We start from the raw sequence: 26,136 nt of genomic DNA on the forward strand, positions 1-26,136 counted from the left end.
ATACAGCCTGCATTGAATGGAACTGAAAAAGTATACTGCTTGTAATATAATGGTACTGAGCAAGCATTCTAGCTGCGCTCAGTGGTACTGAGAAATCAAACTTCTTGCGCTCAGTGGTACTGAGAAACCATACTGTTTCCGTTCAGTGGTACTGAGACATCAAAATTCTTGTGCTCAGTGGTAATGAGAAATCAAACTGTTTCCGTTCAGTGGTACTGAGAAATCAAACTTCTTGCGCTCAATGGTACTGAGAAATCAAACTTCTTGCGCTCAATGGTACTGAGAAATCAAACTGCTTCCGTTCAGTGGTTCAGCGCTTAGTTGTACAGAGAAATAACACTGGTTGTAATTAATAGTACTGAGAAGTAAAACTGCTTTGGCTGAACAATACTGATAACTGGTGTTGATTGTAATTAACAGTACTGAGAACTCGTAATGCTTGCAACTAATGATACAGAAAGGTCACAGACTCAATGGTCGCAATGAACTATGCTGTACAATTAACGGTACTGATAAATTACATTGCTTGCGTGCATTGGTCATGTTTCATTCCGCTCGAGCAAGCAGCTTGTGATCTGAAGGAGAGTGTAAGTACTGCCCGACAGTACATCTCATAACCTTTTATCCCCGACCCTCATGGTCCAAGCATTAAGGTAATTAATCTGCCATATATATCACTCCCTCCAGAATATTCTTGAATTATCAAAACCTCATTACCACCAACTGACTTCTAAAAACGTTCAAGACATTTAAAAACTTATAAATCAGAATTACAAGGACAAGGGTTTCCACTTGGTATCCCATTGTTGTTTATCGATCACCGATACTCTTTCATGATCTGCCGGTGTGATTAGATTGCGTATTGACGTGGTTACGCTTGGTGTTACATAATCATATCAATGTTTCTTGCTCGAAAGCCTTAACGAGCAGCAAATGGTCATAAACGGCTTTATATACTGGAGATTAACTGTCATAACGCCATGTAACGTGTGAAGCCAGGGGCCGGGTAATGGACGGATTACATACGTTTAAATCATAATCTGAGACCTATCTCGGGGTGGTTGCGGAATACACTGTCGTGATTCACACCTAATGTATTCTATATCTTTATACTTGTGTCATCATGTGAAGAACTGGAGAGTGAGTGAGTGAGTTTGAAGATGAGTGAGTGACTTTGAGCTGTGATTCAGTTCATATATCAGCTGAAGTGAGAGAAAGTTGTTGTTGTTTGTGTTTAACGCCGCAATCAGCAATATTCCAGCTATATGACGGCCGTCTGTAAACAATCGAGTCTTGACAAGACAGTCCTATGATTCATATCATGGGCATCGATCTACGCAATTAGGATACTATGACATGCGTCAACCATGTCAGTGAGCCTAACCACCCGATCCCGTTAGTCGCCTCTTATTAGCATTGTCACCTCTTATGGCAAGTATGGGTTGCTGAAGACCTATTCTAACCCGGTTCTTCACGGGTGTGAGAGAAAGCCCGAAGTGATGCAAGTCTCTGCCGTTTACCACTTTGGTGAAACACACGAGCACGGGTTTGGTCTGACAAATGTATACCCCGTTCACATGCGCCCCTTTACATGTGTGTGTATATGTGCATACGTGTGTAGAAATACATACATGAGTATACTTGTCATGTGAACGTGTTTACTCATGTGTGTATATTTACACCAGGAGCAAATTCGCAAGTGCAAATGTAAATGTCAATTTACCCTGTGTTTATACGTTGCAATGTGAACGTTTATGTTAACGTAAGAGGATGATCTAATTAATATCTGTTCGTTTGCCAACTCCAAACAAACAACAGTTGCCAACCTTTATGCGTATATACAGAGTTGAGCGGACGGTGTTTTCATTTGGTTTCAAGGAGTCAAAACTTTGTGTACAAATTAAATCAAACACATTTTCCCTGAAGTAACTCTCTTTTCGTTCAACTTTGATAGGAAAAAAAATGTTTTGTCTTGAAAGTCGTAAACAATTTACAAATTATATTTACACACCTAAGTTGATTGTCATGTGAACGCATAGTAGATTTACATATACACACGTATGTATAGTTACAGATGTGCAAAATTACTTTCGTTAGTAGATGTGTGCATCTGTACGGGGTATTAGAAACATAATCAGGGTGAACAGGGATTCGAACCCAGCGTAGAGCTGGATATGATCAGTAACTACACTCTCGTTGTCTCGAACAGCAGGGCATTTAGATCGCCTTGGATGGATTTATGAAATAATTTCGTTTTAACAGAATTTTGCCATTTGCATTGTTAAAAACTTTAATTGTCATTGTTGATGGATTAATTTAAAACTAGCTTACTCATGGTATTTTGTCACATAATCGATTTCTTATAATCTGAATAGGTATATTGTTAACGGCTGGGCCTCACATCTAGGCTTTATGTCTTCAATATTGTGATCGACAAAGTTAGGACCTGTGAACGTAATACAAGTTTATGCCTTTGCAAGGAAATATTATGAATTTTACGATCTTGCAATGTTTGACTTTCATCTGCTTTAATGTCCACGTTGACAGACACGTCATTTCAACATATGTCCCGGGTGTTAATGTGGTAGTGTCGTAATAATTGTTTACATTCTGTGGGTGCGGTATGACGCTCATGTTTCTGTCACGGCTGTATGGAGGTGTGGCATACAATGGGAGTATCTGCACCTAAAATCCTAACCTCCGGTCAGAATAAAAGCAAGGTTTCGTCAAAAATATTTCAGCTATATCACGGCGGCCTGCAAATAATCGAAGCAGACAGACAGGGATGGGGTGATATTACGATCTACGCCGTCGGGATACAATGCCACACAATCAACCAAGCCCGCGAGCCAGACCACCCGGTCAAACATTGCTGCACCTTCCGACAAGGATAGTTGGCTGGGGCACAATTCGAAATCGGAGGCCCCAACGCCTATCCCCACCCACATGAAGATCCGGGTAAGAATAAGTCTGCATCAACCCATGCTTGTTGTAACAGGCGACTATGGTTGTCGTAAGAGGCGACTAATGGGATCGGGTGGACAGGCTTAGTTGATGCATGTCATCATATCCGAATTGCGTAGATCGATGCTCATAACATCAATCACTGGAATATTTACAGACCGCCGTCAAACTGCTGTAATATCGCTGAGTGCGGTGTTAAACAATAAAAAAACACACAAAAAACACCACACGTCCACGTGACCATTTCCACCAAGTGCCAAACATCAATTTGGTTTTCCTTCTTAAGTGTACCAGAAACCTATGATAGTTCGATTTAACTCCCAGATTCCCTCTGATTATGTGTCTTGGATTGTCAGCACCATACTCCTGGGTTTTAACAAAGTCGTGAAACATCTCAGATATTAATTAATTTTCCTCGGGCAGCATTTTCAGGTCTATAAATAATCGTGTCTGGAGCAGTCTATCCAACGATTGACATCATAAGCATCGATCTATGCAATTGGGATATGATGACATGCATTAACCTGAGCTTGACCACCCGATCCCCTTATTTGTCTCTTACGACAAACCTTGTTGCTGAAGACCAATTCTAACCCGGATCTTCACGTGGCCAGCCCACATCCAGACCCCCTGTAAAATACGGAGAAATATCCGAAATACAATTCTGACCCAACTCATTCACTCACACAGCTGACACGAACACCCTATGACTATATTCTCTTAAGCTTCGAGGTAGATCTTGAAGCTTCATTTCAAAGAGTCCTGAAAGGTTCCCCTAGCATCTGTTTATTCTCGTCCACAAAGATGATATTGACATTTGTGTGTGCGTGCGTGATTGTTGTGAATAGGATATATTGGCTAGTCCACCCGCCGCGGCCACACTGAGACAGATATTATCCCAAACACTGGTTATAAAACTAGGAAATACACAGAATGTATGCATCAAGGTGCAACGATGTTTGCATTAGTGGGCTGTGAGTAATTGCAATAAGATAAACACGTAAACTCCTGGGTGGGGTATAAATGTTTATTATCCAGCTCCTGTCTCCATTTGATGTATTATTTGGGAGTGGGTTAGGTATTTTGTTTCGGTATTGTATGAACATTGCCCTTCACGGGAGTTATTTTTGGTATCCGCTGAAGTGGTTTTCTTTAAAGTGTTGTGTAATACACCAAGCAGGGAGGAGTGTTTGGTAGTTCCGATTGTGCATACACAGTTGAGCAATAAAGAGTACTTAAACTTGCATGGCATTTTATACGTGTTATGACGTATGAGGATAATATTCGACAGTAAATTTTATTTTTACGCTTGTATCTCAATATAACATTATTTATATATAGGTCAGGGTCCCGTCCCACAAAGCGATCTTAGTCCTATGTTAAGGGGAACTCAAGTACACTCTACACGTGCTTAAAAGACGCGTGAAGATCCGTGTTAGAATTGGTCTTGAACAACACATGCTTGTCGTAAGAGGTGACTAGCGGGATCGGGTGGTCAGGCTCGCTGACTTGGTTGATGCATGTCATCGTATCCCAGTTGCGTGGATCGATGATCATGATGTCAATCACTGGATATTCTGGTCCAGACTCGATTATTTACAGACCGCCGTCTTACAGCTGCAATATTGTGCCAACAAACAAACAAACATATGCAAAATACTTCATTATTATGTTTACTTTTGCCTTCTTCAGCTTTTTGTCTCATCTCCTGTAGGATTTTGATTTGGTTTGTCAAACACATCCATGTTGAGTGTTTCACTGATTTTGTACATGAGGTGTTGGGAGGGGCACTTTAAATGTACACAATACTTAGGGGGTTCAGTTACATTATACAGGATTTTCTAAGAAGTCCTCACACACGCGCGCGCACTAACACACACACACACTAACACACACACACTAACACACACACACACACACACACACACACACACACACACACACACACACACACACACACACACACACACACACACACACACACCACCCAAAAGTTAGAAACGTCTAAGAACTGCATCACTTCGGCATTTCCTCCCAGACACGCCGTGATATAACTGAAATGCTGTTCTAAAAAGGCGTTAAACACAATTCACTCACTCACTCACTCACACACTTTGTTAAAATCACTTTTGTGGTGCTGTGTTATGGAAACAGTGGACTTGTGTTGAGTTGAACACAAAAATTACAAGGACTCAAGTATCTGTGATCAAGCCTGCTTGCGTGTTTGTCCATCTATCTGTTGCGTTTCTATATCCTCCCCGGGAGTTGAGAATGAAATCTGAATGTCCTTAACCTAAACTGAATGTCCAACACCACGCGACCCCATACCACGAAATTAATACGCAGATCTCTCCGTCCCACTCCCCACGAAGGCCCTTCCTCACACCTGATTACAAGTTGGAGTTAAGACACCTTGATCCCCTCATTGTGGGAACGCCTTTGATTGTTATTCCCTCAACAAAGCCTCCTAGTGTGAAGATGTCTCAGGTGATGTGTTCGCCGAGCTCGGAGCCACCACGCCACTCAGTGTGTGCTTGGCTGGATAGCACAGTACAGGGAAAATAGAGACAGGGCTACTGTGTGAATATATATATATAGCTACTGTGTGTCTGGCTGGATAGTACCAGACACGGAATATAGAGATAGGGCTACTGTGTGAATATAGATATATAGCTACTGTGTGTCTGGCTGGATAGTACCTTACACGGAATATAGAGATAGGGCTACTGTGTGAATATAAACATATAGCAACTGCGTGAATATAGACATGTAACTACTGTGTGAAAATAGATATATAGCTGCTGCGTGAATATAGACATGTAACTACTGTGTGAATATAGATATATAGCCACTGTGTGAGTATATAAAGATGGCTACTGTGTGAATATAATTATATAGATACTGTGTGAATATATAAATAGGGCTACTGGATGTCCGGCTGGATAGTACGGGATACGAAATATAGAGATAGGGCTACTGTGTGAATTTAGACATATAGCTACTGTGTGAATATAGATATATAGCTACTGTGTGAATATAGAGATAGGGCTACTGTGTAGATATAGATACAGGACGCAGTACCACCACCCCACCCCCCTCCCCACACCCTCTGTAGTAACGAATTAAGTACCATCTTTCCTTGTGTTAACTGTTTGAGACATATCAGTTGTTTCATAACGGTGTTATGTTTGTTTGTTGTTTAACGCCGCTCTCAGCAATATTCCAGCTATATGACGGCGATCTGTCAACAATCTAATCTGAACAGGACAAACCAGTGATCGATATTGTGAGCAACGATCCACGCGGTCAGGGTACGAGGACACGCAATCAACCAGGGGACGGAGACCGACCACGCCTCGTAGGACCAGCGTAGGTTGCGGGGGACCTATTTTAACCCCACGGTGGGTGTTCTGTTTGTCAAAGATCGTGATAATACACAAGCCTCACTGACTTTGGGAAATAGCAATATGTCTGTATTCGTGTTGGTTCGAGAACACCTTCACCCGGCCAAATGACGCGGAGACGTATCCATCTGGACATTACAATTCGGAACACACTAATTACAGTATATTCTCCATGTTTCCACGACTCTAGTTAATCCGGTGAAATTGAATTAGAGAGAACGCTAAATTTCGGGGTAGCATACATATTGTATTAGTTTCCGTTAAGGGTAAATATTCTTCAGGACAAATGAGAGTAAATAATACAGCCACGTCGAGGTGTAGGGAACCCAGCTTCTTACGTTCCTCTAGGAAAGCTGATACAGCCAGGAGCATGTGTGGCACGCAATCTTAAAAGCATGTATTACTACTGGAGTACTGCTGTGGGACAGTCGTAAGGTGAGGTGAGGCGAGGTGAGGCGAGGCGAGGCGAGGCGAGGCGAGGTGAGGTGAGGTCAGGTGAGGTGAGGTGAGGTTAGGTGAGGTGAGGTGAGGTGAAATGGGGTTTAACGTCGCGTCCAAGATTATTACACTTATATAGCGACGTGCATGTACGTGTGTGTGTTTGTGTGGCTGCTTGTACTAATCCGGACTGATGCCGATTTATAGTGCTAACTCACTGAGATACCATGCCGCAGTTTAACATGAATACCCCACTCAGACACATCATACTGACTCCGAGCCGACCTGTCCTTGTTTTAGCCCCTTAATGCCGAGAGCCAGACAGGGTAACAACAAGTACCATCTTTTAACGTCTTTTGCTATAACGCGGTCGGGGATCGAACCCCGGACCTTCCCCCCTCCGGGCGGACGCTCTACCACTAGACCACGGAGGCTGTCTGAGGTGAAGTGAAATGGGGTTCGTTTGAGCTCCTTAATGCCGGGCGTCAGGCAGGGTAACAACAAGGACCATCTTGTAACGTCTTTTGGTATGACGCAGCCAGACCTTCCGCTCTCCGGGCGGACTACAAAATAGTAGTGGAAATTATGTAACAGGAGTGGGTGAAATAATATTTACCGCATGGCAGGAACACTGAAATTCAGTGATGACGCGAGGTGTTAGCGAAAATGGTAAGCCTGTCCTGCACTATCGGCAGCACACGTCATTTACGGACTTACACGAACCATTTCACCTCTCCGCACCCACAATCTTCATGACGTGCTCTGATTAGTATTGGTCTACCGCAGAAGGAACACACTTACACAACAAGTTCAATGTGCCCCAGCCACTTTTTAAACTACAAATATAAGTAATTTAACCTAGCATTTGAAAGTAAATACAACAATGCAAGCACGTGGAGATGCATACTCAACCCATCTTCCCTTTAAGCAATTTTGCCTTTATTTATTAATGATATGAAACGAGGGTACTATTGTGCCCCTGGACTGAATATATCACCGAAAGCCAGGCTACAAATACCACCGAAGTTACATACACCGTTTTGACATCATATATCAAACGACCCGTGAAGATCCGGGGTAGAATAGGTCTTCAGCAACCTGTGCTTGCCGTAATGGCGACTCTGCTTGTCGTTAGAGGCGACTAACGGGATCGTGTGGTCAGGCTCGCTGACTTGGTTGATGCATGTCATCGTATCCCAATAGCGTGGATCGATGCTCATGATGTCAGGTCCTGGATTGTCTGGTCCAGACTTGATTATTTACAGACCGTCGTTATATAGCTGGAATAGTGCGGCGTACAAACAACAACAAACCAAACCAAACAATCATATTTCAAACGGCGTTTGCCCATATTCAGATATTCCTGCCACGCAATTCTTTGTAAGCACTCATCTGCACCGGAGTCACTTAAACAGAATAAATCCTATCTGTAAATCCAAAGGCTATACGGCTAAGGACAAGGTTGTATTAATATTATAGCGGGCAAAAAGGTAGTAAATAACGCCGACCTATTTATTAATGTACGTAATGTAAACGCAACAACATGTATATCAGAACTGTTTATGAATCACAAGCCACGTATAAGCTACAAGCAACAACAATAATCGTGTGTATGGTATATTATATCTCCGAAGTTTTCTCCAAGCTGCTCAAAAGACATAATGTGATTGCTGATACTCAGCTCATCAGAGTCAGTAGACCGGTAAATCCCACTTAACAGTAAGCAAGTCGCTACATAAATTGCGTTAGGGAATCTTATAGAGGGTTCAGTATCATGGTTTTAGCCTCAGGTCACTATGACGGACTTGTAGTGAGAAGGTGAATTAGATGTAAGGTATTTGTAATGCTGTTCAATGATGTAAGCGTTTAAGCAAGTGAATGGCAGGCGTGGCATGGTCATTAATACTAAGCCATGTCCTGATCACGATTAGCGGAGCGTTCTACCCGATGGGCGTGATACGAATTACCGTAAACTACGGTTATAACGAACTCAAAGGGACCAATAATTTGAATTCGTTATAACCGTAGCTCGTTATAAGCATATGAACAACATCTATACCGAAAATGGACGGCACCAAGAAACAGTTCGTTATATCCGACAGTTCGTTATAAGCGTGTTCGTTATAAACGTAATTTACTGTAGAAGTGACTTCATCCCTCCAGTCGGCACGCCAGAATGAACAACTATGTACATATATATATATATTTTTTTTTAATTTATTTGTTTTGTTATCAAAATGACATATTCAAGTTTATAATTGCACCATCCTACACAATAACATTTTTGCCAGCTTACAACGTCAGGTGAGTTGTTTACGCTTGCTCCGAGATAAATCAAATCTTTCTTTCCAGGAACGTTTTCACGTTTGAAAATTAAAGCCCCACTGTAACAATGAGGTCATACATTCTACAACAGAACATAGGTATCTCACTATCTTATCTTGAGCTTCAGAAATCCACTTACTGAGTAATTGTGAGTGAGTGAGTTGGGGTTATCGTCGATTTCAACACATCATCGGTGTTATCACTGCAAGCAAGTGCAAGCTAACGAATGAGTTAGTATCGTTTTACGCCGCTTTTAGCAATATTCCAGCAATATCACGGCGAGGGACACCAGAAATGGGCTTCACACATTGTACCCATGTTGGAAATCGAACCCGTGTCTTCGGCGTAACGGGCGAACACTTTAACCACTAGGCTACCCCACCACCCCTCAAGCTAACGACAGAAGAAGCTGGGGAAATGTGGGTCTTAGACGTTCACCACTTTAGTTACGCCCCGAGCACAGGTTGATGCGAAAACCCAAAGATCATAATCAGGATCAATCTGGATCAGCGGATCCTAACACATCTAAGGGACATAACTTACGGGATGTTAAACGTTTGCGAAGATTATTTATTCCATTATATTGACTTCTATATTTGGACGGGTATAGTGGAAAATATATAATTAGCCATAGCTCAATGAGTTTTTTGCATTGATGCATCGAAGGTCACTGTGAAGTGGCAGCTTAAATATCCCACTTGTTTCGATTATAAATCTGACTTGTTTTTCCAGGGATTCTTTCCAATCCGAATTTATTCAAATTTCCAGTTCTATTAGTAACAGTTCTCCTACTTAGATAACTTTACCCACGTTGATTCAGTGAATCCCCAGCTAACAACTTCACGTTGTGACAACGTTGTGATAACGTTGTGTTTACGTTGTGGTAACGTTGGGGATGTTACGTCCATATAACGTTATTCTGTGGAATTCCCATTTATGTTGTCACAACGTCATGGCCTAACGTTGTGATGACGTTGTATTTTACGTTATGGGAACGTTGTATTTTTACGTTGAGGGAACGTTGTATTTGACATTGTGGTAATGTTGTATTTTACGTTGTTATAAACGTTGCACGTTGACGTTATAATAACGTTGTGACAACGTTATATCACGACGTCACCAATCCACAACCTTTCCACAACGTTTTGAAAACGTCGTGTGTTAGCTGGGTCTTATATCGCTTCACATAATTATTCGGTGTAAGGGCAGGTTTAGTGTTTAGAAGAGCCGTACCCACGTTGATGGTGACACGATATAGCAACACCACCTACGGTGAAATGTATGGTTGACACTCAAATCCTCAATTCTCCATCTCAGCCAGACCAATTAACAAACGTGTTATCGATAGCTGAGACTGTTCTGTGATTTTATGTACTTAACACAATGAAATCCGATCAATAATATCGATCTCATTGATGCGACAGAAGTTTTCAATTTACGCCACAACGCATCTGTCAAACTTGGCAGTGTTTCGTTACGTGATTCCATATCTTATTGATTCCAATTTTTAGTTCTTTTGACATTGTTTTCTTATTTCATAAACCTGCGTGATAGAACATAACAAGTTATTTGCCAGACCCGACCAGCAGCCAGATTATAATGGCCCAGACTTGAATGTATTGACCACACTGTTCCTGTTTATTCAACAGCCTCCGTGGTCTTGTGGTAGAGCGTCCGCCCGGAGAGCGGAAGGTCCGGGTTCGATCCCCAAATAGCACAAGACGTTTGGTGCTCGGCATTAAGGGGCTAAAACAAGGACTGGTCGGTTCGGAGTCAGTTTACTGTGTCTGAGTGGGGTTATCATGTTAAACTGCGGCATGGTATCTCAGTGTGCTAGCACTATAAATTGGATTCAGTCACTCACCGATGATACTGCTCGTAATTCAGACTTTAAACCAATTTAAACTTACTTTGCCAATCTGTTCATGACTAAGATACATGTCTTGTTGCGTTCTGTGTATGCCAGAGTAAATACAATAATGAAAGAGACATTCAATAATCTTACGGGTGAATGCTTTTTATACGTGTCACGATTCAAGGCAAAGCTCTCGTTACCTCTCGGACTGGCTCGCTTGAAATCTCGTTAGTAGCCTCAGGTGAAGAGTTCCAGCGAGCATTTTGTGTGTAGAGTAACTATTATGGCAATGTTTCATATACTTCTAGGATCACCGAAGCGTTGTGTTGGAATAGTCGTACATATACCTACATGACTCATAGACGAAGAATATCCGTATGTTTGAATACATCAAGCTTGAAACATGTTTAAATCACCGTTTCAGTTCTTATAACCTTGAACGTATACCTGGTCTGGCCCTGCTGCAGGCGCTACATATCGCCGTGTATGAATGTACACTTTATGAGAATGTTTAGTGACCTGGAAGGAAGCTCAAGGGACATGTATGAAACACTGTGTTCTGTTGGAGCTTGTATGGTAAAGTAGTTTAAGACTTCATTAAACCTTCCAAAAAGTATTTTCCATCAAAGGTACTTATTACACACAGTTGTAGGAGAGCACGAGATGCACATTGTTAAGAACAGGCGTCTTTGTATCATGGTGTGCCTTCAAAGGGCTTCTCTCATGTGTTGGAATGGGCAGCGGACTATTGTTTCAGTAACTAGAAGGTAGACCTGTGCTGAAATGGGCAGCGGGCTATTGTTTCAGTAACTAGAAGGTAGAACTGTGTTGAAATGGGCAGCGGACTATTGTTTCAGTAACTAGAAGGTGGACGTGTGTTGAAATGGGCAGCGGACTATTGTTTCAGTAACTAGAAGGTAGACCTGTGTTGAAATGGACATCGGACTATTGTTTCAGAAACTAGAAGGTAGACCTGTGTTGAAATGGGCAGCGGACTATTATTTCAGTAACTAGAAGGTGGACGTGTGTTGAAATGGGCAGCGGACTATTGTTTCAGTAACTAGAAGGTGGACGTGTGTTGAAATGGGCAGCGGACTATTGTTTCAGTAACTAGAAGGTAGACCTGTGTTGAAATGGGCAGCGGACTATTGTTTCAGTCTTCCTTTAGCCTAACATCATGATACACATGTTTCATAATATATATACAGTGGTCCATGTTTTATGATCCTGATCAGCACTGCACTCACATATCTCTGTCTGATCACTTGTTTGGTGTTGTGTTATAGCCAGGGAAGGAAGACGCATGAGGACATTCACATAGTTCTCACATGGGCTTATTCTCATCATTATTGACAAGTGTCACCTCGTTTGTGTGACCACAGGGCGGGTGGGGTAGCCTAGTGTTTATAGCGTTCGCTCGTCACGGCGAAGAGCCAGGCTCGATTCCTCGCATGGGTACAATGTGAGAAGCCCATGTCTGGTGTCCCCTCCGTCATAGTACTGGGTGCCGTTGTACACAGCAATCTTAGCCCTAAGGTGATCGTAACTCCCATACCTTAACATAGACTTACGATAGTCGTAGCGCTAAGGTTGTTTTGCACAACGGCACCCTGGACTATTGGTAAAAGCAGCGTAAGACCATATTCACTCACTTGTGTCCTCATATATCAGTAGCTGTTCTGTGTGCAGTGCGTACACTTTACATGGAATCTGTGATTCTTTCTCTCTTCTACAATCTTTCTTCTTTATTTATCTGTCGTTTTGTCAAATCCCGATCGATATCTCCTAAAAACATTTAGTTGATGTAGACTGAATAATTATTGGCGTTGCCTAACATCTATTTATCATAGGCAAGTTGTTTCTATTTAATTACATATATTTTGAGGTTCATTAAGAATTCACAGCGAAACCTTGTTACACCGAAGGCTATAGAACGACACATCCGACTTATGCTATAGAGTGACACATCCGACTTATACTATAGAGTGACACATCTGACTTATGCTATAGAACGACACATCCGACTTATGCTATAGAGTGACACAGCCGACTTATACTATAGAGTGACACATCCGACTTATGCTATAGAACGACACATTCGACTTATGCTATAGAGTGACACAGCCGACTTATACTAATGAGTGACACATCCGACTTATGCTATAGAACGACACATCCGACTTATGCTATAGAGTGACACATCCGACTTATGCTATAGAGTGACACATCCGACTTATGCTATAGAGTGACACATCAGACTTATGCTATAGAGTGACACATCAGACTTATGCTATAGAGTGACACATCAGACTTATGCTATAGAGTGGCACATCCGACTTATGCTATAGAGTGGCACGCCCGACTAATGCAGTAATTGCGGTTCGTCTTCTGCTAATGGTAACCACAAGCGTCTTGTGTGTAATTCAGCTGTCAAATCCGACATGTGAGTCTGATCTGCCCAGATCCATACCCCATGAATCACCGCTTCACATCATCATCAGGGATTAAATTATCCGTAACGCCGACATACTCGGGTGGGCTCTCCTAGTTTACCAATTAAATCGGATGTCATTTTAATGCGCCATTCTCTGCGCTCATCATGCAGACATATCTTATTTATACATCTCCGTGTGATCAGTACACGCAATTAGAAGTATACAAATAGTTGAATATGAAACCAAAATTATGTATTGACCTACCATCTTCTTCCGTGTCAATGTCACTCAAGAAAAGGCATCAATTTCCTACATGCAATGTGTTCCATGGGGCAGTGTTTTTTATTTGGAGAACATGGTATTTATTGAGTTCGTCTCTTGCCGAAGCTGTAACGGTTAAAACATTGTCATGACGTCTCCGTGTTGGGAAGATACTCCAAGGCCCGGTACCACGAAAGACATCTTAGCGCTTACCATCGTAAATCCAATGCATTTATGCTTACGATAGTCGTGGCGCTAAGGCTTACGTTCGATGCTCCGGTTGTGCCATCAGTGTCGCCATTCGAAGCGTATTTTGTGACATTGCTTCCGAAGTTGTTTGTTCATGAATGAACATACACGACTGCACGACCAGATCACTAAAAGTGAACATTTCCGATACAAATCATTCGAAAATTCCGTAGAAGTGTGCCTGATTTCTGATTTTGTGATCCAAAACATCCCAAATGTGAACAATAACATTCCCTATTGATCTCTAGCGTAAAAGGCTGTGAGTAGATCACGATTGTGACCTTGCCCTTCGTTCGAAGCTGTCACTGACATGCATTTTAGGTTGATACAGTAAACATGAATGTTTTGGCGAACACTCTGACTTCCCTCTTCCAAGGTGGTACGGACAGGATATAAATTTAGCTGATAGATCAAGAAAACCGAACCTTTTTGATTGCACAACCGGGACCCCGGCAGTGCGAGCGACCGACAGTTGGTCCGATATTCAAAGCGCGGCGCTAATATGACTTTTTAAATTTTCTGTAGGTGACCTGCGTACTAACAACAGTGCGCTTGAATTACCATAAGTTGAAGAAATTCTTCAAAAAGGATCTTGAGCGCAAACACAACAGCAAAAGCATGTTGATAAATAGTATGTATAGAAATGGCAACAATGCCCATATTTGGATATATATCAATATTCATGCACAACCAGACTTTGCAACCGGTTTCAGTTCGGTCTGTCAACGAACGAACGAGAATGAGTGTAGTATTCTCACAAGGATTGACAAGTGTACATTTTATGACACACGTGCGCCTGGTGAAACTATAATTAATAATTTGTCGAATGAAAGTATACACCCATGTTTTATGGTGGCTAAAAATGAAACAAACAAGAAATGGTTAGTCGATAGATAGATATTTGATACGGGTATCATTGTTGTGTTTTGGACCTAAAGTTTACACTGTTTCGGAGACTGTTTTCAGCCTAGTGACGTCATGAAAACGCTTGAAAATTGTTGGTCAAATTCAATTCTTAAGTGTTTGCTTTCTTTTCTCCGACAGTTTAGACAAATGAACGAAAAAATAAGAAACTAAAATCAATCAATCAATTAACCCGCTACAGTACAAGACGAAAAGATCTATACAAGGCTGGGAGTTCGTACAACCTTGGGTGTTCGTACTGCTTCTTTGAAGAAGCCTAAGTTGCCATAACTTAATCAGCAATCGCCATGTACTACGAAACTATTTGATAATAATCAATATTACTTAATTACGGGAAAGTTATTGACACCGAAAGAAGCCCATATGTCATTTTCCACAGATATAATATTAAGAATGAGGTATTTTAATCATAATCATGCTATGGATTGACAATTCACATAATTATTCAGCAGCAGGAACAGTCACGATTAATATCGCTTAATCAGCAAAAACATACCGCTGGATCTACTACGTGCATTGACCTTCACTAGAAGGTGTGTTTGATACAAATACATCCTAGGGCTATTTTTGATAATTTTTGCTAAGGTAAATAATTGCTTAATCAGATTTCTGCCATCCTAACGCCCCTTCTCACGACCAGCGCTCTAGTCGGACTAATGATATTTACTAGTCAAATAAACCCACCAATAGAAATACATTCACACGTTTCGTAGCTCAATATTCCCCTCTGTCAACACTTCACAAGTGTGGCGTGCTCCACTGAATTCCAAATAGTTGTTTTAACAGACTAACCTACTGTGTATATATATGTGGGATGCGAACACCTGTCTGTTCGCTCTGAAAAGATTACTTACAATCTTAGATTGGTGGTCAGAAAAGTATTTTGAACATACAGTTTCTGTTTGATAGTACAAATGTATTCCGTATTTACACTGTAGATTAAATACTGACACATGAAAGGATAGGGGGGCCATATAGACGGCACAAAGAGCCACGAAACTCTGAGGATAGACAATGTAATATCCTGGGTGGGTGGATGCAGGATGAGGGGCGGGGATTTTTTAGACACACAATTTTTTTCACACAGTGAAAAAGCTGAGGCAGATTTTTTAGAATAATAATGATAATGTGAATTGTTTAAGAGTGCCAAATCTATCCACAAGAATGCACAAAGCGCTACCATTATTCCCCCGGTCAGTGTGCACTCAATTGTCATTCTCAGCTCCCTGGGTAGTATGACACCCAAGCTGCCTTGTGAGGCTCTAGAAGGCTGACAGTCACATTACCATCTCATCCTACCGGGTACCCATTAGCTGCCGGAATAACAGAGACGTATTTTGAACAAAGTCACTTGCCAAGGTAGACACCACGTGGGCTACATGTGCTTCACTGTGGGGCAGGACCGACGCCCAAGAAACTCGCAGAAGCCAAGCTGCCAAACACGGTCACCAGTATTTTCTGAAACAAATTATATTATTCACATCCCCTAAAATGACGATAAATAACCTAAGGGAATAGGCGAGGATGGTGGGGTAGGGGTGGACTGGCCAGATAGCCAGTGCGATTGCCCTGGTTCGATTCTGCAAATGGATACTCAGGACGAAGCAGATCATTACACCTGTATAGTCACTGTATACAGAACGCTTGCAATTACCGATAAACAACCTACTGAAGATATGATATATTCTTTAACGTTTTAGTGCAATTCGGTAATAAGTGTATCTGGAAGCACCACCACATCCATACTATCCATTCCTAGTTAATAGACGCTTTGAGAATTTAACAACACAGTGTCCCTCATTACTTGAGCTAATTTGGTGCATTTACTATCTGTGTCATACGTATCAGGTTCTTACGAGTGTTCGGAGGGTTTATGCTTTGTGTCTGTGATTGTAACTAGTTCGGCTAGACAATGTAACACGTTGTGTGGGGGCACATGTCTAGTTCGGCTAGACAATGTAACACGTTTGGTGAGGGCACGTGTCTAGTTCGGCTAGACAATGTAACACATTGTGTGAGGGCACATGTCTAGTTCGGCTAGACAATGTAACACGTTCGGTGAGGGCACATGTCTAGTTCGGCTAGACAATGTAACACGTTTGGTGAGGACACATGTCTAGTTCGGCTAGACAATGTAACACGTTCGATGAGGGCACATGTCTAGTTCGGCTAGACAATGTAACACGTTCGGTGAGGGCACATGTCTAGTTCGGCTAGACAATGTAACACATTGTGTGAGGGCACATGTCTAGTTCGGCTAGACAATGTAACATTGTGTGAGGACACATGTCTAGTTCGGCTAGACAATGTAACACGTTCGGTGAGGGCACATGTCTAGTTCGGCTAGACAATGTAACGCGTTTGGTGAGGACACGTGTCTAGTTCGGCTAGACAATGTAACACGTTCGGTGAGGGCACATGTCTAGTTCGGCTAGACAATGTAACACGTTTGATGAGGGCACGTGTCTAGTTCGGCTAGACAATGTAACACGTTCGGTGAGGGCACATGTCTAGTTCGGCTAGACAATGTAACACGTTCGGTGAGGACACGTGTCTAGTTCGGCTAGACAATGTAACACGTTGTGTGAGGGCACATGTCTAGTTTGTCCAGACAATACAACACATTATGTATGGGCACGTGTCCTAAAAGGTGACTATGCTTGTCGTAAGAGGCGGCGAATGGAATCGGGTGGTCAGGCTCGCTGACTTCGTTGATGCATGTCATCGACCCCAATTGCGTCGACTGATGCCCATGTTGTCAATCACTGGATTGTCTGGTCCAGACTCGATTACATACAGACCGCCGTCATATAGCTGGAATATTGCTGAGTGCGGCGTTAAACAACAAACAAACAAACAAACAAATCATACACTCCATACAACTCCCAGCAGTGCACGCAACTTATGTAGAAAGTGTTAGTCAGTCCTGCCCACATCAATGGTGGGGTTCCCAAAGCATGACGAGATCCATGGCAAGAGCAACGACCACTTTTAACATTGACATATCCACACATATGCATAATTCGTGACTGCAAGGGCCATATACATAAACCATGTAAAACCGCAATAATCTATACACATTAATATACCATGATGGCGGCTGTCTCAGTAATGGAGCAGCATGTGAGTCAGGTATTTCCTCAGCATTGCAAGTGCATCAGTCAACATACAGTAACCTACGGTTATAGCGAACACGCTTATAACGAACTGACGGATATAACGAACTTACTTTTTGGGTCCCGACTATTTGCTGTAGCTATGCTGTTCATATGCTTATAAAGAACTACGGCTATAACGAACTAAAATTAGCAGTCCCTTTGAGTTCGTTATAACCGTAGTTTACTGTACATTGTACTAGCTAGCTTATAGGGAGGCTAGCTTATAAGGAGGCTGGTTTATACAGTGAGTTCCCACAAGATTATCTTCTTATTTGAGTCTGTAGGTAGCTATCGTATGCAGGGAGTATTCACAGCAGTATCATATTCCTTGCATGCGCCGCGGAAGGGGAGTGGGTTAGTTTGAACGGTATTTCAGTGTTTCGGCGTGTCCGCTTCACGTGGGAGGAGAGAACGAAGTAATGCATGGTTTAGACGTTACCGACTTTGTTTAAAGTACTAATATCCAAATATTATAGGTTTCTGGCGCTCACAAGGGACGCAACTCGGTGCCTTGGACGACATCATTGTCACATAAATACAGGTGCGCCGTGTGCCGTCCATACCCTCATTATTGAACTGGCTTACATAAAGCAGTTGGTATCGTGAACACGTACGTCAGCCCAAAGCTTACAGACAATTCACCTATACGTGGTTGTGAGTGGGGGTGGACGCGAGTGGGAGGACAGGGTAATCTCCCCTACCCTGCTTACAGAAGGGATTACAGAGGAAGTCCTATTGCAACATCCGACCTGGAGTATCCGGTCTCATTCTTGATCCAGATTAAGCAAATAGTTATGTTGTTGATATTCTGCTGTACACAAGCGCATTCAAAAACTAAGTACAATAAAGCCGATTGCACATATAGTGTGTAAAAATATTATTAAATATTATTATTTAAAAATATTTTAAACTGGAGACACTATAATGATTAAGGGAATGTCCAATTCAACTTTGTTCGGGGCGGATGCTTAAAAATAGAGAAAGAATCTGTCACATTGTTACGCTTTAAAAAAATATATTATTAAAATAAAATATCTGGTTTTGCAGCTGTGGCTGAAAACTCCCAGCCTCCCTTCCGAATATCAAATGGTCGGTCCCTAACCCTCTACCTGCCATGTGCCTTTTACTTCATTTACTTGTACAGTAAACTACCGTTATAACGAACTCAAAGGGACCACTAAGTTTAGTTCGTAATAACCGTAGTTCGTTATAAGCATATTTACAGCATGTATACAAATGGCTGGGACTAAAAAAAATAAGTTCGTTATATCGGTCTGTTCGTTATAAGCGTGTTCGTTATAAACGTAGTTTACTGTATATAATAAGCAATAAGTAATCACTGTTCACGAATTTAACGAATTTCCTTTAAAACAAATATAAAGAAAATAAATGGGAAATGCTTTCAAGCATGGACACCGTGGAACTACATTTCACGTACACCATCATTTTTAGTCGTACTCTGTTGACCTTTTGTTGATAGCAAAGGAGGCTCGGGCTGTCCTTAGGAATTCACTACATCATTATTGCTGTTCTGGAAATCGCCTGTGGTCATCAATGGTCAATAACGCAGATAGTCACCTTGTGCGGGTCAGTCTCCTGCTGCAGTCGGCACCGAGAGACAGTGTGGTCACTGAAGTGTGTGCTGACCATGGGACTCCCCACTTGCAACACAATACAGATTAGCTTCACAATGGCTGCAGGAACAACGGGACGACCCCTATAAAGCGGCATAATGGGACACTTTACTTTTGACAGTGCATTTCGACAACGTCTACATCTAGAAATTATTTATTTTGAGAAATAATCAAAACATCCCCAGTGCTCTCGGCTGTGTGTTAATGGATGGGCATGTGGCACACAGTGTCTGGTGACCTTTGATTCAAAGCAGATAGTAGTAACGTAGTTTTACATTACGCCTTTAAACGTAGAGAAGATCTTCGTAGGTCAATACACAGATAACGAAAGAGAATCTCCAGCAAGATTATTGTCAATTAAATACTAGTATGTGATGATTATATGCTTGCTCAATGCTATCGATGGTTAATGTGTTGCCTGCGTTCCTGAAACATTACACCATCCCGTACATCACGGACACTCATCCCCACCCAACCCATGTGCTGAAAGAGAGGGTATTCATACTTTCGGAGAACTATTCTACTGGATCTCGTATCATTGAGGAAGTCATGGAAGATCAGTTGATCATATGAACAACACTTCGTCTACATCAGGGGACGGTCGGGTAGCCTAGTGGTTAAAACGTTCGCTCGTCACGCCGAAGACCCGGGTTCGATTCCCGACATGGGTACAATGTGTGAAGCCCATTTCTGGTGTCCCCCGCCGTGATATTGCTGGAATATTGCTAAAAGCGGCGTAACACCATACTCACTCACTCACTCGTTAAAAAGATCCTATCTTACATCATGATAAATGGGACATTTTTAAAGGACTATTCTGATTCATTTTTACCCTCCCCGTGAACAGTTTAGGCCCCTGTGGGGTTCTGGGTAAGAAGACAGATCCCCAGCAACCTTTGCTGGTCGTAAGTGGTGACCAAATGGATCGATAGTGATGCTCGGTGACTCGGTTGATTTAAAGTATTTCATGTCATCGTATCCCAATTGCTTAGATCGAAGCTCATGATGTCAATCACTGGATTGGCTATCCCATGTTTGAGTATTTACAGAGCGCCGTCCTATAACTGGAATATTGCTGAGTGCGGCGTAAAACAACCTGCTAACAGAACAACGTGTTAAGACCCTTTCTGGTGTCTCCCGTCGTAATATTGCTTGAATATTTTTAAAAACGGTGTAAAACCCGGCTCACTTAAGTGGACGATATATACGTGTGATATTTGTTGACACGTGAATTGACTGTATCGCTTCTTTTGCAGGTCGGTTCGTCCGGTTAAAGTCTCGCACAGCCAAGGACCACACAGTCCATCGTTCCATCGAGTCACTCGCCGCTTGCCGAGTTCCCGCCTTTCTCAACCTCACAAACATCACAGCGTTCCACTTGTCAAAACACAACAAAACGTCCAACGACTACCCGCGGGTGGAGTACACGCCCGGAAACATCTTCATCATCGACAAAGTCATCATGGGAACCACCAAAGTCAAACCAGATTCCAAGATCATGCGTGCCAAATCTGCAAACGGTTTGCATGTGCAAGAGATGCATTATCTCAAGTGTCGGGATGAGCGGGAGAGTGATGTCATCATTCCTATCAACCATCCGGGTGAGTTTACAGAGATTCTGCCGAATCCTTTCATGAACGGGAAGCTTTCTTTGAGATCGGCAGACATCATCACCAGTCAGAAGTTCCCAATGGTAGTCAGATATGTGTACGGTGGAAACAAACCAAGACTGACGCAGTTTTCAGGGCTGTTCACTCTGTTAGATTCGTTCGAGGAAAGAAGCGTCGTGGCATGCGTACTGAACACTTCCGGTTTCACACTGATCGAACTTCCGCTGTCGTCGACCCTCTCGTTCCGGCTTGCTCTCAACAGCCATGACCTGTTCCCTATCCCTCTCATGAAGAGTGCAATGCGGCTGTGTGAGAAGAAGGCTCCTGTGTTCAAAAGAGACATCAAGTTTAAATTCAAATTCGCGCAGAAGATCCAGGAGGCCACTGAACAACTGTTGGACAGGTCTATCTCAGGCGAGAGTGTGGACTTGGTGCCGCCAAGTGCCAGAGACGCTGCAAAGCTCGGAATCACACAGACATACTTCTATTTGTAGCATGATTGAAGATGAAGCATCGGAGCTGACGTATTCGGTGACAACTTCACTACACAGTTGTTAATATGGCCATGTCGTATTATAAAGCAGGAGGAAGTTCTATGAAAACATATTCTGGGTCTCGTTCCCCAAGGCGATCTTGGTGCTAAGATAATCGTCCCTCCCATACTTTAACATATTTTTACGATAGTCGTAGTGCAAAGATCGCTTTGTGGAAAGGGGCCCTGCACGGCTCGTAAAAAACTGCCGAGAAATAAATTACGTGCAAAATATGGACGGAACTTCATGTCAATCATGGTCGGTATGTAAAAATATATGGTTGAAAAATCAACAAAGGAAAAAATTGCCCTGATCGAAAAACACAAAAGACTTCCTCTCCACTGAAACTTTAAAGAATATTATCGGTCTTTTAACAAGTAATCATCCGTCTCATGTACAATACTCCATAAGTCACAGGTCGATGTTTAGCAAAGCCTGAAATGCAAGGTGCCCTTCTTAAAGAGAAGCATTTCTAGAACTGAATAAGGACAAGTGTTATGTTGATGGTTCTGTGAGGAAATGACTCTGTTGACTTGATTGCAGTCGCCAACCGTCACTTTACAAGTGTACGCCTTGTTATTCAGCAATCAATTAGCGTTATATATGTGAGGGCATTAACTCCCAAATACTCGTGAATGAAGCCCGTGGGCCAACCGTGAGCGACTCAAGTGGGTAGTGACTGAAGACAAGCTTGGTCAAACCACGCCACAGTGCAGTGTTATCACTAACTTATCAGTGGCCATCGCCTTGACAGTGTTGTGTTTATGGATTGCCAGGAATGGTCGCACAGAATACTCATCGCATGGATATTAACGTGCTTTCTCTGGTCGAGAGTGAGATATGGAGACATCACGTTGCCGTGAGTCAAGTAAAACTGGTAAACCCAAAGATGTGTGTGTCCAATTTACCGATGTACATATGGGCGATGAGCGTATAGCTCATGTCAAGTCTTTCTAACATAAACGGAGAAGGATTTAGGTAGCTTTGAGCTTGGACGTTATATAATCAAAATTATAACACTTGTGGACACGAGACATATTGGCCGGTGTTATTGTAGTACGTACTTTAGTATACATATAGATCTGCGGGGGTTATTGTGCAGCGTACTTACTGTACATGCTGGTCTGAGAGTGTTACTGTATAGTGTACCTATAGATCTGTGGGTTTTCTTGTACATGGTACCTGACTAGGTGTTCAGTAAACCCATGCTTGCCGTAAAAAGCGACTGTTTGTCGTAAGAGGCAAATAAGGGGATCGGGTGGTCAGGTTGCTGACGTGTTTGATGCATGTCATCGTATCCCAATTGCGGGGATCGATGCACATGATGTCAATCACTGGATTGTCTGGTCCAGACTATTTACAGACCGTCGTAATATAGCTGGAATATTGCTGGGTGCGACGTTAAACAACAAACAAACCTGACTATACATGTAGATCTGAGGGTGTTATTGTACAGCGTACCTTACTATGGTTTTCGATGTGTGTGTTATTCTTGTACAGCGTACCTTACTATACCTGTGTCCTTCCGGGCGTCATTGTACCTTAATATATGAGGGTATTAATGCTCATCGTAGCTTATTATACATGTAGCCTGTTTTGTATTAACTCATGACTGAAAGCATTGTATTTCATTGAAATTCGAGATGTGGAATTTGTGTTTTACGAAAGTTCAAATCTGTACACCGAGTGGGAAAACATGAGATTTTTTGTTCACGTGGTAAAGGCGCCGCGTCTTCGGGAGGAATGGGACTGTATGAGACAACCAAAAACACATTGCCATGACAATAGTTACCACAGGTTCTACGGTCTTGAAGGAACTAGACTTGGTTTTTTACAAGTTTTTGATACAAGTCTCATTATTAACCGTGACTTTTGGACTCCGATTTCGACCTACATTGTTACTGAAAAGGTCAAGCAAAAAGAAAATTTGTTCGTCGAAATAATCGTCTTTTTTATTTATTGTTTTGTGAGTGGTTCATGTTGTAGTTGAGGATGGTGGATACTAGAGAAATATATGATATCATCATTCTTGTGAAAACTGTCAATGTATGTTCATAAATTAATGCATTCTTGTTATCGAAGTGGGCCATTGTCAAGATAACGAAGATAATTTATCATCAAGACAATATCCGCCTTTTCGTGTTCAAATTGTTTTATGTGTGTTAAGTTATATTTTGTGCCGAAACAATTGAGCGATGTCGGTTACCGGCTGTTATTTTGTGTTTTAAAGCGGTGGAAGAGTTAGCTCCCTTGTATCAGCCACCCCGCGAGGCTGACAAATGACATCTTTATTTGGTAAATAGGCCACAGGCTCAGGCACAGGCCCGTGTACATAGATTCTGCTCGATACATTTTACAGTCACAGGTGATATGTTAATTTTACTTGTGGACATTTCTTAATACAAGAGTTTCTCTCACAAACTTTGTACAGTTCATTCAAATATTTTTTCTTTTACACAATCATTCAGCTGAAGCTGTTATCACTGTCATTATTGTATTTTTACGAACTATAACTTTCTATTTGTGTGTATGTATAGTGAGATTTGGCCATATGGTTACAAGTACTATCGTTGTATTCGAACAGTAACATTCTAACAGATATAACCTGGCGCGAGATACGTTACATATAATTCATAATCTACATACAGTATATTGCATGTATTATGATGATACTTGCTGAATAGGTCTTCAGCAACCCATGCTTGCCGTAAAAGGCGACTTACGGGATCGGGTGGTCAGGCTCGCTGACTTGGTTGATGCATGTCATCGTATTCCAATTGCATGGATCGATACTCATGATGTCAATCGCTGGATTGTCTGGTCCAGACTCTATTATTTACAGACCGGCGACATATAGCTTTAATATTGCTGATTGCGGCGTTAAACAACAAACAAACAATAAAACAAACTACTGGCTGAATAGTCAAGGGCGGTAGTTCTAGGATCTATATATAACATTGTAAACCCATTCACGTTTTTACCTCTAACATAAGACATATTGCACGAAATAGCTTTTCTTAATACACGACATTAAAGTCGCATCGATATCTCGAATCTTTGAATTAGAGACGATTTCAAGTTGCCTTGTGTAACGGGGTAAAGTTTACATTCCTTTCTCAGCGTGGGGATTCAGGGTTCCAATTGGTTCCCCAGCAACTTATGCTTGCCGTAAAAGGTGACTATGCTTGTCGTAAAAGGCGACTAACAGGATCAGGTGGTCAGGCTCGCCGACTTGGTTGATGCATGTCATCGTACCCCGACGACGTGGATCGATGCTCAAAATATCAATCCCCGGATTGTCTGGTCCAGACTCGAATATTTACAGGCCGACGTCATGTAGCTGGAATATTGCTGAATGCGGCGTTAAATAAACGCTCATTCACTCTCTTGCATTCCTTCATTACTTAAAAAACCATATATACACATGTAAATGTGTGCCCACCGCCTAGCCTAACAAGTAACTCGTGTATGTGACGACTTTGAGGCACGGTTTGAATGTAATGTCATCTTGTTTTTACTTCCTATTCCCTTATTCTGCGTACAATATGTTTGTTGATGTTGTGTACCAGGTTTAAGTTATTGGAATAGTTTTCATATTTCGTAAGCAGTTCACAAACGGAATGAATCGTCATAACTGTTTAGAAGGCACTGTGTCATGATACAAAATTACAATAAATAATTAATTTATCTGAAAGGCTGTTCCTTCTTAATTTCAGTAGTTGGGTATCATGGCGCTTCCAATGCGTCTGGGATTCGGTGTGTTCATCTTAGTGATGTTCTGGACTTGTTATAAACTGCCAAATCTAAGAAAGTATACACCCATGTTTGATGGTGGCTGAAATGAAACAAACAATAAATGGTTATTCTCTTATGGTAATGTATTTAATACGGGTATCTTAGTTGTGTTCTGGGGCGGTGGGGTAGGCTAGTAGTTAAAGCGTTGGCCCCTCACGCCGAAGACCCGGGTTTGATTCCATACATGGGTACAACGTATGAACCCATCTCCGGTGGCCCCCGTCGTGCTATAACTGGAATATTGTTAAAAGCGGCGTAAAACCTAACTCACTCACACACTCACCCACCCGACAGTTTATAAGAAAATATCGAGGGGACAACCGAATCGGGAAATTGGCCCTCAAAGTGGGTCACGGACTTGGCTATTTCACTCTTTCTAGCCATACTCCTGTACTTGCGCGAGTGAGTGAATTGGGTTTGACGCCACTATTGGCAGTATTCCAGTTATATCACGGCGTGTGCCCAAGGGACGCAACTCTGCACAGCAAGTTAGCTTTAGACGACTGGGCCACCCGTGCACACACACACACACACACACACACACGCCTCCG

The 26,136-nt window shown here is 42.1% G+C and overlaps 1 protein-coding gene across 1 annotated transcript in view; it reads left to right on the forward strand.

Moving 5' to 3' along the window:
* LOC139479212 (uncharacterized) overlaps positions 1-25,443 on the forward strand; it is a 28,848-nt gene extending 3,405 nt beyond the window's left edge. The window contains exon 2 of the mRNA XM_071262065.1: positions 20,904-25,443. Within this exon, the coding sequence (XP_071118166.1) occupies positions 20,904-21,751 (848 nt within the window). The 3' untranslated portion in view covers positions 21,752-25,443. The remainder of the gene's footprint in view (positions 1-20,903) is intronic.
* The last annotated feature ends 693 nt before the right edge of the window (positions 25,444-26,136 follow it).

This window comes from Haliotis cracherodii, unplaced genomic scaffold (genome assembly GCF_022045235.1).
Source record: "Haliotis cracherodii isolate W230 unplaced genomic scaffold, xgHalCrac1.p SCAF_4, whole genome shotgun sequence".
Classification (NCBI taxonomy): Eukaryota; Metazoa; Mollusca; class Gastropoda; order Lepetellida; family Haliotidae; genus Haliotis; species Haliotis cracherodii.